This window comes from Tyto alba, unplaced genomic scaffold, assembly GCF_018691265.1.
Source record: "Tyto alba isolate M040663 unplaced genomic scaffold, T.alba_DEE_v4.0 Super-Scaffold_2, whole genome shotgun sequence".
In the NCBI taxonomy this organism is placed as follows: domain Eukaryota; kingdom Metazoa; phylum Chordata; class Aves; order Strigiformes; family Tytonidae; genus Tyto; species Tyto alba.
In genome coordinates this window covers 40,848,724-40,863,795 of record NW_024881282.1, presented here as the reverse complement: position 1 = coordinate 40,863,795, position 15,072 = coordinate 40,848,724, and the positions used below count along the sequence as shown (strand labels likewise).

The 15,072-nt window shown below is 43.3% G+C and overlaps 1 protein-coding gene across 3 annotated transcripts in view; it reads right to left on the bottom strand.

The window, feature by feature from the left end:
* EEA1 (early endosome antigen 1) overlaps positions 1-7,277 on the bottom strand; it is a 76,128-nt gene extending 68,851 nt beyond the window's left edge. For 2 of the 3 annotated variants that reach the window (XM_042792243.1, XM_042792244.1), the window contains exon 1: positions 7,130-7,277. In XM_042792243.1, the coding sequence (XP_042648177.1) occupies positions 7,130-7,153 (24 nt within the window). In that variant the 5' untranslated portion in view covers positions 7,154-7,277. Of the gene's footprint in view, positions 1-6,563; positions 6,621-7,129 lie in introns of those variants that run through there. The other variant, XM_042792245.1, reaches the window with a different exon arrangement.
* Between the last annotated feature and the right edge of the window lie 7,795 nt (positions 7,278-15,072).

Genomic DNA, 15,072 nt, shown 5'->3' with positions numbered 1-15,072 from the left:
ACTTAATTCCCAGTGAGATACAGTTCAATTTTAGAAAGGCTCCGAAGACTGCCCAAAGAGAAGTGAGGAGGAAAGAATCATCAGGCTATCAGGGCTGGTGACAGTAAGTGAAGGAGACCATCGACGGTCCCCATTCCAGCCTTCTCTGGGGTCATCGGTTAAGTGATCACATACACTGGTATGGTCTTCTTTTATTTTAGATGTGTTACATTTCTAAAGATAGAATATAGTTTCCTTCTACTATAGCATACAAAAGCAATAGGCAAGGTGACACAAGCTCTCCAAGTCAGTAATAGAAGAGGCAAAAAAAGGTGCAAACAAAGAATACGATGCAGATGCAAAGCACGTCAAGATGAAGGCATTGGTACTTCCCCTCAAAGTCACTAATACAGACAGTAAACCAGGCACATCACAGCATGGGCCATGAGTGCACACTCATCAAGTTTTCATATGACAACAAACTGGAAGAACCAGTTGATGCATTCAAGGGCAGGGCTGCCATTCAGAGGGAACTAGATGAGCTGGAGGAATGGGGCAACAGGAACCTCATGCAAATCAACAGGGACAAGCGCGCAGTCCTGTGCCTGGGAAGCAACACCCCTAGCAGCAACACAGGCCTCTGCTGAAAAGGACCTGGGGCTCATGTCAAACAGCAAACCAACAGGTGCCAGCCCCGTGCCCTGGCAGCAGAGAGGGCCACCAGCACCCTGGGTTGTAATAACAGGAGCCCAGCCAACCAAGGGAAGTTATCATCCCCCGCTGGCCAGCACCCCTTGGACCACATCAAGATACTGCAACCAGTTTTGGCTCTCCCAGTCCAGGGAGGACACTGATAAACGAGAGTGAGTTCAGCAAAAGGCTACCAAGAAAGCTGGGGCTGGAGCACCTGCCCTGTGGGGAGAGGCTGAGGGAACAGGTCTGGCTCAGCCTGGAGCAGAGACGGTTTTGGGAGACCCTAACAGCGGTCCCACCAGCACCCATGGGGGTGTCATCAAAAAGAGGATGCTCCCAGCAGTGCACAGTGGGAGGGCAAGGCACAAAAAATGAAACAAGGTTCCCACTGGACATAAGGAAATGTTTCTCCAGCATGAGGCCAGGCTTAGGCAGCCTGCCCCTGACCTCTGAGCTGGTCCTGCTCGCAGCAGGAGCTCAGACTAGAGGGCTCCTGAGCTCCCTTCCCACCCAAATTGTTCTGCCATCTCAGAAGCGTCGCCCTGTGGAAACACACGTCCTGCAGGAGAGCTCTGAAACACAAGTTTAGTAACTGTTAATAAAGATGGGGATTGTGTGCATTGACAGCTGGAAGAATAATATCTAAAACAACTGGTAAGATATAGCCAAGCTTCTCATTAGGACAGAGAGGTTAGAATATTGCATCTAATGTTATTAACAGTTTTCTTTGGTTTATAGAATTCAGAAGTTCCTTTCCATGCAATCCATAAACCACACTCATGCAACCCAAAGGTAAGGTTCACTTGTAAATCCATTTTGTGTGAGAACAAAGAATCCAAAGATGATGTATATACACATATGTCTACATAAGATGAAAAAGTCAGGTGTCAAAGCTTTCTTCCATAAAGGAGCTGAACTTTCACAATATAAGAATCAATTTCTTATTAAGAGGAATTTTTAAAAAGGCTTTAAAAATCTGAACATGATAAAAAGGCTTTCATATGGCAGTTAGCTATGGCAGTTGTTGTGTTCTAGAAAGCGTGAGAACTTGGACCCTTATCTGTCCCCATCATCTACATCCACAAGTAGAAATAGGATGTTCTGAAATGGAGAAAGCGTCAGCATTATGGATATGCACTTCTTTACTGATATTTTACAAGAAATAAAAGCTTTTTGTTCTATTCTTCTGCTCTAAAAACTGAAGAATGTGCCTTCACGTATCCTTGGACAGAAGATGAGCAGAGGGAGAACCTGAAACAAAGCTTGATAGCTTGGGCAACGGCAACAAGAGATGGTCCGACTGCCTCTAGACAGGCAGCATACACCTCTGCTTTTGCAATACCTGAGCGTAAGCTTTCAGCAAAACTAATGAATCATTTTGTCCCAAAAGCAAGAATCTTCTGTGACAATTAACACACTATTTTCTTCACGCTATATTGGAACTTTTTATACAATGCTACTGTGCACTGTTAATCGCTCATCACATTTCACCTCGGAGTTGACTCCATTTCGCAATGAGATTTGCATATTAAGTTCTGCTAGTTCTAGCACTACAAACTGGAGATTATTACAACCTCCAGGATGAAAGCTCTTCTATTAAAAGTACAATGTTATTACTACGTGGTTGATTAACGCATTTGCTTTATGAAACACTTCAGACATGCTATAATCACACTAAAAGGTACCACATGGCATGTCTTATTAGGCGCAATATACAAGACAGAAATTATTAAACAGTACCTGAAAAAATCCTTTGAACCTTTTAAAAAGCAATGATGTGCTGTCTTTAAAAGAGAAAGCATAATTCCAAGCTAAATTTTGAAAGCTTAGTACAAACAGGTGATATTTGCTGATGAGTGGCACGCACAGGGAAGAAAGGTGGGAAGGAAAGAGGCCATTAAGTAACTTCCAAGATCAGGAGAAACACGTCATAGCAAAGTACGTCCATTTGCAAAGTAATACACACTAGCAAGAAAAATTTAATACTAATTTGGAAGGATGTTATGGAAACAAAGACCATAAATGCAATTAATTTCTCTTTCAAGGCTGTAATATAATTTAAACATCCTTCACCAGCAAAATAAAGAACGGGGGATTGGGAATATTTTTGTATTTGATAACTACATGATCAAATAGGTTCACACACAAGTTTAAACTAGGCTCCCAGACCACTGTTGTATCATGTTCCATTACAAAAAAGAAAAAAAACAAAAAAAAAAAATCATCACAACACATTGAACAATTCTGACTTTGGGAAGTAAGGAGAAACTCAGAACGATGCTCTTTGTTTTCAGCTGGACTAGACAGGGGAGCCAAAAAATGACTTATGAATCCCATAGGAAAAGTAAATTCTTATGCAGACTTCGGTATATGTATTCTTACAAAATTAACATTTGACCCTTAAAGGCATACCTGGAGTTGAAAGGCTGATGCAAAATTAGTCTCTTACCCAGCATATTTCTTTCCCGGTTGTCAGCGTTATATTTGTTTACTTTGCGGAGAAGCATACGTTTTTACTACTAGCACTAGAGTTGTAGAAGTAGTATGCTAAACTTCATAATGTTGATCTTTGTTTTCTCAAAACTGCAAGCTAATATAAAGAAACATCATTAACAACAAAAAGGATGACAATGATTACAGCTTGTTTTCTGAAAAGGAATAGAAAATTATATGAGTTGAGCTAATGCATTAAAATGATGGAGTATAAATATGGATCACTACCGTGTCATTTTTGCATAGTCATTTATCTGTCTGTAGCTACACTCCATTCAGTTATGATAGTCTTTTCAGCAGTTTTAAATTCAGAATAAATTAAACCTTTGAAAAAACATGTTAAGTCTTGAGAAAGTCTGAACAAATATGGATTTATACAGTTTTCCCATCACAGATTTAAATACTACAGAAGGGTACTATCATCCAAACATATTAAGGTCCTGAAGAAACAAACACAATGCAAGAAGGAGAAGGCCCAAGCCCTTGTTATGAAACAACTCTCAGTGCTAGAAGCAGAGTACAGTGCAATACAGAAGAATAATACGGTTTACTTCTAAAGAAGCGTGATGTCATTTTTACAGCTCTGTAAAATGAAATGACTCCTGACTTCATACGGTATAAAATCTTTCTTTCCCATCGTGCCATCGGTTCCACGCAAGCAGACCTTGTGCCCAAGAAGAGGCACACGTGCTCCCTTCGACCCCACAGGGAGGGCACGAGCACAGCTGCAGTTCAGCATCTATCCAAGTAAATATGCTATCTAGCAAGCCCTGCAATTATAAGCATAAAAATAAAATTATAGGTAAGGCATGAGATGCAATGCATCCCAGACAAGTAAATACCTCTGCTCCTGAGCTTGGAGTATGAGAAAAGGTGACTGCACTACCCAAGCTACAGAAATGCCTGCAAAGCCCTGTTGTCCACCTAGACCCCAAGATCTCAAGACCAAAAACTCAAGCATTGTCAGACACAGAGAAGTAGAATCTTACCACTCAAACACAGTAAAACTGCAAACAGTTGTAGACAGACAGTTAAACACACAGAATTAAGACAAAAACTAATGTAGTCACACTGACCCAACAGATGAGTCCTTCACTACAAAACTTGGGGAAGCAGGCCAAAGTAATCAGTTTTCCACCAGCCAAAAATAAATGCCGCCTCCTTACAAAACACGGGGGGGGGGTGTCTGTTTTTTTCCCCAAGTTTTGTTATCTTGCAAATGTAAGAACTGAGCTCTGCTTTAACAGACTAGAGGCAACAGCCACTGTCCTGCTAGTAGATGAACTAGAGAAAGGGGACACAGTGGCCACAAAGGCCCTTCAGAGTTGAACACACTAAAGAAAAGGCAGCTCTTTAAAGAATACGCTGACAAAAAAAAAATCAAAGTATCTGGACAGGAAAGTTGTGTCTTGGACATTCCACGCAGATGACTTTTGGGGAAGCCTACCTTTTTCTAGATCAGCACAGCAAACAATGCATGAAACTGAAGAGTGGCGAGAATGAATGAAAGAGGGTTTTATGGTGCAAATGTACGGAACAGATGGATCCCTGAAATGTCACACTGAAAACACACAAAAAATTTAGAAACAGCTCTCAAGTAAAGCACCTAAAATGAAGACCTAGTTGAAAACAGCATGAAGATACTAAATTTAAAAACTAAATTATTAATGTTCAGTAGTAACAAGTATATAATAATTTCTATCTTGAAAATATGTCATTCAAAGTCACCATGAAGATGCTTTTAAAAACAGAGATTACAACTGTGGAAGAAATAAAAAAAGTGATCAGGGAACAGAAGTAGTATAAAAAAGAAACATCTGATGCTTTGAAACTTCAGGAATCAGAATTTCAAATCAGTGACTAAAACTATAAACAGTATCTTCATAGCTTTTGCATTCCTCCTTTGCAGCTCGATGGCCAGCTGAGTTACCAAAAAAAACCCACAAAGAAATGTGATAAAGAATTCCTTTTTCTTAAAAAACAACATACTTTTATAACTAAAGTTATATCACCAATAATGACTAGCAATCCAGCTAGGAAGGATGGCATTACCTATAATCAAATAATAAACCCAATACATATAAAAGAAACGACTTTTCAGTAACTGGAAGGTGGGGATTTTTTTGCCAGCTACCGTAATGATGCATAAGAAAAGGGTCAAGAGAAGGCTCCTTGGCCTTCAAATTACAGCATCAGATATGTGAAAGATTTTAATTCTAATGCTGTTTATGAACAAATTTGACAGCAAGCTAAGACTCACTTTTAACATCAAAGTAAATCAGAAGTCTTTTTCATACTTTGCCAACCACGGACCGTAAGTCAAAAACGTTTGTATGAGGTTGTGCGTGCAATCACTACTTTTACAAAAGGCCTAAAGCTCCTTTAATAAGAGGTGGATTTTTAAAAGCGTAGTTATTTGCACCAATTAAAAAATTAACACCTTCAAAAAATCTTGGCATTTCTCTATTTCTTGGTCAGGAAGAAGTCTGTTTCACCTTTGTTGGCAATCAGCTCTGCTATAATCCTGTAATTTTCAGGAATCACTGGGGAACAGTTCTTTGTTTAAACTTTTCAGAGAAGATGGCTGTTTCTAACACAGAAGCTTTTGCACTGACTGTAGATTTTTATCGGAAGTGTTTAGCCGAACTTAGGGGCAAATTTCCTTTGGCACTGTATCAGACTTTTTCCTCTATCACAGAAGCTTTCCTTGACGCCCTGTTATTTCTCAGAATCAATAAACACCCGGTTACACGTTGCCAATATTTAATTAGGTCCGGACTAAGTTTCCCTGCTTGTTAGCAGGGCTTCCCATCAAACTTCAGGAAGGAAGTTCTTCCCTGTAAACACAAAGCTTCGAACAGACGAAGAGCGATCTTCACCTGCTCAGGGTTTAGGACCGAAAAACTACTTGAGGCATGCTTTACACCGGAAAAAAGTTGGCAGTACGCATACCGATGGGCTTTTTCCCCCCTCTGCTAGCTCTCATTCTTGTAGCAACGCTTCCTTGCGCGGCAGAGGAGGAAAACACACCAGCATCTCCAGTAAACCACCCCTTCTCACTGCGGTGTTACGGAGGCAGCGCGCCTCGAGAGAAGCACCAGGTGAAGGCACCGAGGGCAGCCGGTTCCCCCTCCACCCGTGAGCTCCCGCCGCCGGGCGCCGCCGCGGCTCTCCCTCCCGCCGGGCCGCCGTCCGGAGCGCTGCCCTTCCCACCGCCGCCGTGACTCAACCCTTTCGGGCGCATCCTCCCCCCGAGCGCCAGCCACGCAGCACCGGCTGCCCCGGCCCCGAGCCGGCGCCTCCCCGGGAGCTTCCACTCGAGCCCCAGGAACCAGCTGCGCCGCGGCGGGTACGCGAGGGTTCTGGGAGGCGAGAAGGGCTTCATAAACAAGTGTCACCTCTTGGCTTGTCAAACCAGGCTGAGCCGCCGGAAAAGCCGGTTCCTAAAATAAAGGGAGGCGGCTGCCGGGCTGACTTTCGGCGTTAGGAGAAAGGCTGGCGCGCAGGGAAATAACCCCAGGTCCCCGCGGCGGCGGGCGGAGCCGCGCTGCGGGAAGGAGCGGCGCCGGGGCAGGGCCGCCCCTCGCCCCACCGACAGGCCCCTCGCCCCGGCCGCCGGGGCCCGCCCTCCGCCGGCACTTCCACCCGGCCCGGGGGAGGCCGCCGCCCCCACACGGGACGCGGCGCGGAACCGGGGGCCCGGCCCGCCCCGCCCCGTCGGGGCTCGGGCCGCGTGTCCCCCACCCCCCACCCCGCGATGGGCGAGGGGGCGGCGGCGGACAAGCCGAACGGCCTCCGCGGGCCTACCCCCCCTCCCCTGCGCCGCAGGACGGGCCGGGCCGGGCCGGGCCGGTGGCTCCGGCCCCGCCGCGGGGAGCCCGACGCCGAGCCCGGCCGGCACCAGGAAGCGGCACCGCCGCGGCACGGCCAGGGCTCGCCGCCGGGGCGGGTCTCGCTGCCTTACCCGCTGCAGAATCCGCCTGAACATGGTGGCGGGAGCCCGGATGCCGCCGGGCGGCCGCGGCCAGGCCGAGGGGGAAGCCGCGGGGCCCCACGCAGCGCCGCCCCCGCCCCGCAGGAGCCCGGCGCGGCCCGCTCGCCCCGTGACAGCCGCCGCGGCCGGGGAGGCGGGGCAGCCTCCGCGCCGGGGAGGGACCGCGCCGCCCCGCCCCGGGGAGGGACGGGGCTGCCGCCGCCCGGCCGCGGGCGGGGGAAAGAGGCCGGCGTGGGGCTGCCCCTCAGGACGGGGCAGCTGTGGCGGAGCGGGGGGGGTGCGCCGGGCCTAGCACCGGCCTGCTCTCACTCAGCCGCCCGGGAGACGTCCCGGGTGCGGAGGGCCGGGGAGCGAGGGAGGGCGGCGGTGACTGCCCCCCCCGGCCCTCGCCCTCTGCCCGCCCGGCCGCGCAGCCCGCAGGGCCGGGGGGAGGCCGGGCGGGTTTCCAGCCCCGCGGCGGCGCGGCCGTGGGGCCCTCGGGGGCTGCCCCGGGCCCCCGGCTGCCCCGGGCCCCCCCCCGGTGCTCTCATTTCTCCGGAATCGGGCCCTGGCCGTGGGAGGGAAGCAAACCGCGGTACGAACTGGCGGCTGAGGGCTGGCTGTACGAGGCGAAACGCAAGCGCAGCTCCGTGTTCGTGTTGTTACTCGTGTGGTATCGGAAGTACCGAGGAATGCACGTTAAAGGAAAATTGCTGAAGCGTACTTGTCTAGATAATTAACTGGGAATTTATTTCTGAAGGAGCAGTTGCTTCCTTTGAGCCCTGAACTGAAAAGGCGACCTTGTGTCACGACCTGTTAGGTGTGTTCTAAATAACAGAAAAGAACGTTTTGCTTGCACACACAACTACCTTCAAAAAAAGAAGTACAGCCCAAAAGCATCAGTTCAATCGAGAAAGAATCTGTATCTGTGGGCGCAGTGGCAAAAGCATATGTGAGAAGTGCCAGGAGGGTTGCTGGAATACCAGTAGCCTCTAGAATGTGTAATTCAGCACGCTACAGCTCCTTGTTCTGTTCTAAAGCTGCAACTTGTTACATACTGGATGCAAGACAAAGCATCACGAGTAAATAATAAACCTGTTCGGTGACTAATTGCATTAAGTTGAACAAATATCATAGCAGAGCACCAGTTGTACTGCAAAGATCGAAAGCATTTTTCCACTCAAAGGTTGACATTTCTAAGCACTTTACAATCCTCAGACTTGGCGTGAGTTACGAGCACGTGACCAGAAGGATTCGGCTGCGGCACCTTAAGGCTTGAGGCACGGCACCGTTATGTGATTGAACTCAGTTTGCTCTTGCTACAGGCTTCAGTGTGTTCCATGCTAATGTCATTGAACCCAAAACCGGGGCGGGTTAAGAGCGCAAACGCAGCTGGTGATGGCTTCAGCTAGTGAGCGGTGACGTCTTGGTCACATCTGTTACATCATTTCCATTTATGTGTCCATAGTACAAAATGGTTTTGAACTTTGGCAATTAGGTCTGTTTCTGAATTTTGTACGTGGGATTAATAATGGGAATAGGAATGGTTTTGTATGGTTGTACAGTTCTTCAAATATCTAGGCAGGCTGTAGACATTTACTCTAAATCCAATCAAAAGGACTGTGAATTTTACAATCTCACTCCCTTTACCAGATATTTCAACAAGAGCAAGTGACAGCCTAGACAATGAACTGCTGGAGTGCTCAATTTGCCCTACCCTGGTAAATTAAGCAGCCCATCTTCGCAACAGATTTTTACTTTCCTAGGTTAGCAGCTCCTCAGTGCTCCGAGGAAGATGATGATTTGAGGACACTAGTTAAAAGTCTTAACATCAGAGGAGGATTTTCTTATTAGACAAGTCTTGCAAGGAAATGCATGATCCTTTATTTGTACAGATGTTTGTGTGAACATGTGCATCTGTCTCCCTGTCCATCCATCATTCCCTCAGTAATTTATTAATCCATCAGCTAAATTCAATCAAATATAACAGAGCCAGCTAAGGCTCAAAGATACTAAGTTCCTACAAATTTAAATAGGTGGCCAGGGAGAGGAAAGAGACCCTATTGATTCCCACTTGTAAAGGAAAGACTGCAGCGTGACTGCCTTTACTAAATACCAGAGAATGCACATAAAAATTCACCCTTAGGGCAGAGATCTAGGAAAAAAAAGATTAAATCAGTCCCATTTCCAGTGGAAGCCCTTGGTTTTAATTATTGTGTGTATGGTAACGCCTATGAATTCATATCATGTACTGACCTAATATTGAAATCTCAGGCTGTTAGAATATAGGTTATGTCCTCAGGCATGGAAGTTGTAAATTTTCATTTCATCCAACCTCACAAACTCTGTGAGGGGTTTGGTGACAGGAGGGTTAAAAGATGCTTTTGTATGGAGTCCACTGGTGGCAGAAAGTCTCAGACCACAGTCATGGCAAATAATTTCACGAATCCAGCTGGAAGCAGGTACTTCATCCTCTAAACAGAAGCCAAAGACTGAGAGGTTGAACTACATCAACCTCTTGCATGCCTGCTGAAGCCAGCATGCCTTTATTTCAGTAGACAACTGGAATCAGTCTTTTGACTGTACAAGCAGTATTCAGGATGGCCCAGCATGCACCCACCCCTCTTAGACCTTCCAACAGATAAGTGCTTTTTTGTTTTTTTTTCTTTTTTTTTAATGGCTATGCATATAGCCAAATAAAAGCAATGATTCCTGGACCATGGCTCACAGAAATCACAGTGCCCATGCAATCTTCTGCATGACTGAGGGCCACGAGGAACCACTTGGTATAAATGTGTGGTATGTCCACAGCACATATGCTCGCCTAGACTTGTGGACTATGAATTCACAAAGATTCTGGGCTACTGTCCTATATGATTTCAGTGTTTATACAGATAATTATTATCAGTCATGTTAAGTTCCTGACCTCAAAATCTCTTTGTCACAAGCTCCTTGGGTTTATGATGTGTTGTACTGGAAAAGTATCCCATTTTTTTCAAGATGTTGCTTTTAAGTATCCTACTTTTAAAAGGCATCAGTCTCTGGGTTTGTTTTGAGTTTTTTTTTCCTTGCTCTTCAACTGTACATTTTTGACTGTCCCTATATGTTGCTCATATACTTTCAGCAAGTAGCTTTCAAATTTACCCACATCATTTTCTCCTTTTAAATTAAACGTTATGAAATTCAGTTGAACACACTTTGTTTAAAGGATTTGTATATTAAAAGCCAGAATAACTAGCAGGTAAAAGTAGTATCATGTTAAAAATTCACATCACAAACCATGGAATGGACAAAGAGCAATAATAAGATTAAAAAGTTGCCAAACATCTGTCTCCAAAGATTAAAACTTTCCATAAACTCCCCTTTATCTCCTCAGCCAAGCTCCTCCAACAAAAAATCGAGTCATTGGAGAAAATCAACTTCCACACACAATTTAAACTTCAAGAAATGATACAACTTACCACACGTAAATTATTGATCAAAAGAAGTATTTTATCTTAAAGTACTTCATACAAGCACAGAAAATTTGTTAGCTCTTGGAAATGGTTTATAATATTCATACAACTACTCTGCATATTTATGAAATGGCAGCCAAGGAGTCAATATAGAAATTAAAATTATGGCCATCATCTCCTTTTCAGTTCTCAATGATTTAGAAAACCTGCCACCTGGAGTTTGGATTGTAAAATGATGGTAAAGTACATAACATTTCATAAACAGGTTAAGTTAGTAAGTTTGTGACTAGTAAAATAAGCAAGCTACTGTAAGTGCAAAACTGTAATACATAAGTAAGTAGTACAGCCTAAGTTACAACATTGCTGAAAACAAAAGAAAACCTACATCTGGGATTTTCAAATTTCTCAGAGTCTCTTATAAGCATGTCTTTTATAGAAAATTAGGGATTTGGGTGTTCCTAAATCAAAGCAGCATTTCATCAAAATGCCTAATAGGAATTGTCATTTAGGAAGAACATGGCTGGAGAGATTAAAATTTGTGAAGGAAAAGCTATCTTGAAGAATATTTCAGCTATTGATAGTCATGTCTCTCAAAAATATTTGGAAACAAAATATGCAAAGTGCAGTTAGAATTAATATTTTCTTTATTTTGCTGAGAAAGTACAACTGAAACTTGTCATTCTTGTAGGCAGAACCAATAAGCTTGAAGAGGCCAATGGCAGAAAACACTTGATAAAAGAGAAGTTCTTGGTGAAATTAGTAATATGGAGAAATAAGTGTTAGATGGTTGGGATGAGACATCAGTGAGATTCACAGTGCATCAAGACATATTTACTTTAAAAGTGACCCATAAAGGCGAAAGGTCAAAAAGATGGAAAATATCTGAAACCACAGAAAATCCACACTTTGTTTCAATCTTTATAGACTTATGAAGACACAAAGTCATAAAAGCGTACAACAAAATTTGGAATCTTTACGAAGTACAGATCAGGGCACAAATGCGTTTTCAGCTGATGGCAGGGCCACTGCCATATAATGGGGGTATGTGGACCTTGCCAGTGCTGAGGCAGGCAGTTGCCAGTCCCTCTCTGCCTGTCACCTGTATATATAGGGCACATCTGCTCCACAATAGCCATAGGAGAACTAAGATATCCAGTTAAGAACAGCTAAAAGGCTTCTCAGAGTTCTTAAAATATGAAAATCTGTGTTTGTTACTGACCTTACTATTTATGTAGGAATATCCTTTAAAACAGACACTGGCTAAGTATTAAATAGACAGCATCTATCTTGCCTTCAAAAGAGTTTGACAGTTCAGACTGAACTCTCAGTATTTCATTATTTACCATTTGGTTCCCCCTCAGATTTATTACAAGAAGCAAATGTGTTTAGCCTGGAAAAATATTTAGAGTGGTTTTAAACTGCTGTTAGCAAGTCAAGATCATCTGGTGGCTTGGGCACTAGTCCAAGACTTGGGAGACTGTGTATAGTTTTGCACTCAGCCCAGAACTAGTCCTCTGAGTAACACTCCCCACCTATAAAAAAGGAAATATTGATACATCTCTATTGTGAACAGAAATTGGAATCTTGTGATGGAAAGCATTATAAAAGTCAAGTATCACTACTAACGTAAATATATTGGCAATCAATCACATGGTGATAACCAAATTATTTATGAGCAGTGAAAGAAATGAAATCTAGTTTCCCATGAAGAAGCTATCCCACAGCTTCACCTTTACAGAAAGTGCATCCCCTCTCCCTCCAAGGTCGCTCAGGGCCCCCACCACACAGGAGACAGGATGTGCTGTGGTCAGTCCGGAGCTGCACAGGAGCTCCTGTACATCAGCATGGCTCCCTGATCTTTCCAGTAGCATACATGTGGATCTTTTACCTCCGCCCAGTCAACAGTTTTGCCAGAAACCCAAGAAATGTAACTACCTTTGAGACATCTATGCCTCTTTCAGTTTAAACTTAAACTGCCCCATGGGTTCAAAAGGTGTGTGGTGGGGAGCAGAGGGGAAGGATGTTGAAAGAAACAAGAGGTCACCTCTGCTTCCCTAAGGAGCCGGGCAAAACCCTCGGTGTGGTTTTAGTCTGTGTTTGAACTGGTCACCAACTGTTCATGACCCATTCACTTCTCACTACAGAGAAAAATAACAGCTCTCCAGTTCTTTGCTCGAGGTACTGAAGAGGTTGGCCAGAACATCATTACTTCACCCTGTCAGTGTCAGGGTGAGTGTATTTACTCGGCTACTTTAGAACCAGGCTGGCTCTGTGGTGACGTCTGTAACAAAGAGCTGACGACTGGAGACCAGCTCCTGTGCTACAGAAAGCCTCTTTCAAGCCAGTGCAATTACTTGCATGAGTAACGAGCGTGTGTACTAATAAAGGGCTGCATGGCTAGCATTAATACCAAATCCAAGAGTTCAAAGTCATGACTTCTATCTAGTGTTATAGAACCTAAATGTTGTAGGATTTGCACAGTTCCCCCCAGACAACCCCAATTAAAGACAGAAATAATGGAAATATCTCTATCAACAACAAAAAATTGCTCCAGGGGCTGATTTTTTTTCCACCCACCCCAAGACTGAATCACTGTGTGGAGTATGCCATGTTGTTTGCTGGAGTAGCTGGAGAGACAGGCACTGGAATTAGAGAAAGCCCAGCAGTATGCAAGAAAACTTAAGTGATAAATATGTATGAGTTCATGTATAAAATAAACCTGATATTAATATAACCAAAATCTGCGATGGAGAAGATCTGCTGCTGAGTCATGCAGAGCACTCTTTGCCAAATGCCTCAGCTAAGAAATTATTCTGCGTAAAGTTGAAAGCCTGCCACAAAACAAACACTTTCAAATTCAGCTCTGAAAAGTGGTGGTGATACCATGGCCATTCTGATCCCGGTACTTCAGAGACATTAGCTCTGACGTTTCCTAGGCACTTTTCAGTAAATAGCACAGAGAACAGGTAAATAGGAACAAGAAAGGGGATTAGTGTGATTCCTCTGCAAGTAAAATTAAAATATTTTTTAAAATATACTTTTGGGGGTTACTTACCTGTTCACTTTGGTGTGTGCTAATATACATATGTAGCTTCTCTTCCTTTGTGTCTTAGACACAAACTTATGCACCAGCATCAGTCTAGTCACGTTTGAGGCTATTTCAAAGATTTTTCAGCAAAATGCTTAAAATGCCAAATGAAATAAGCAGGGGAGCCCTTACTTATGCAGGTTGTAGGGGATGCCAATAAACTGATCATTTAAATTAACCTTATTAGGACTCTCTTAGTTACAGTGGAAACATAAGATGGATTTTCAATGTCGTATATGAAGATTTACGAACAATAGAGTTGTGGGCTTTGTTTTGATCACCCTTCTGCATAATTGAAAAAAAAAAGCTGAAGGTCTCTGGGTTTTTCCTTTTTTTCAAACACAAATCTAACCAAATGTAATAACAAGCTTTTTGCCTTTTTTTTTTTTTTTTTGAATATATGAAGGTCCATATAGCACTGATTCAAACACTGTCCTCTCTCTCTGAAAATTAATGTGCTATTTGTTCATGGCTTCATATATAAGCAGATGCAATAAATGTTGGCTTTGTTGGGAGTCACTGTGTACATGTGTTGCATCAACAATTCAGTTAAATATTTTTAAATAGTCAGAATAGAGGCTGCTAAATAAAGAGGACAAATTTTAACTATAAAAGAGGTTGAAAAACTTTCCTAAAACAGTAAACAAATACTCTTGTAGATTTACAATAATCATACAATGCTTAATGGCATCTGTTATTATAAATGTAACCTCTCAAAGTCTTCCAGATTTGTATTTTAATTTTAGAAGTTTACTGAATCTAGGATATAAACTGCCATTTTTAAGCTGTACAGTATTACACTGCTAAATGACCTGCTTGCCAGCCCTTGATTTTCTTGCAGTACTAGCCAAACCTGTCTATGTAGCAATTGTAGTAATGATTTAGACATGAGGAAGAATATTGGGTATAAGCAAAAGAGGATTAAAAATCTATCTCAGTTAAGCATTTTTTTCTTAAAGTTAAAATGTTTGCACTAAAAGAAGAACTTCTAATTCCTCGTCTTCTTTTCCTGGTATAGTATAGGTAAGATTTGTAATTTCATAAAATACTAGATAAAGTTTGCCAAAAAAAAAAAAAAGCTTATTTATTTATGGAAAATAAAATATGTATACCAAAGCCTAGGGCAAACACACTGGGAAATCGAAGGAAAAAGTAACAAATGCCTTTACTGTGCGATAATGAAATGCTACATGGTTACATGGTTTTCAGGAATCAACCTTTCAACAGCTGAGGCTTCCCTTTCATTAATGCCAGCTATATGCATTACTGGGTCAACTGACAGTACAATTTTAATCTGGATCAGATACATATGCATCACTGTATTTCTGTATCTTCTGAACTAACAAGAATGTGGGATATAGTGTTAAAGCAGTTTTATACTTTCTGTTGAC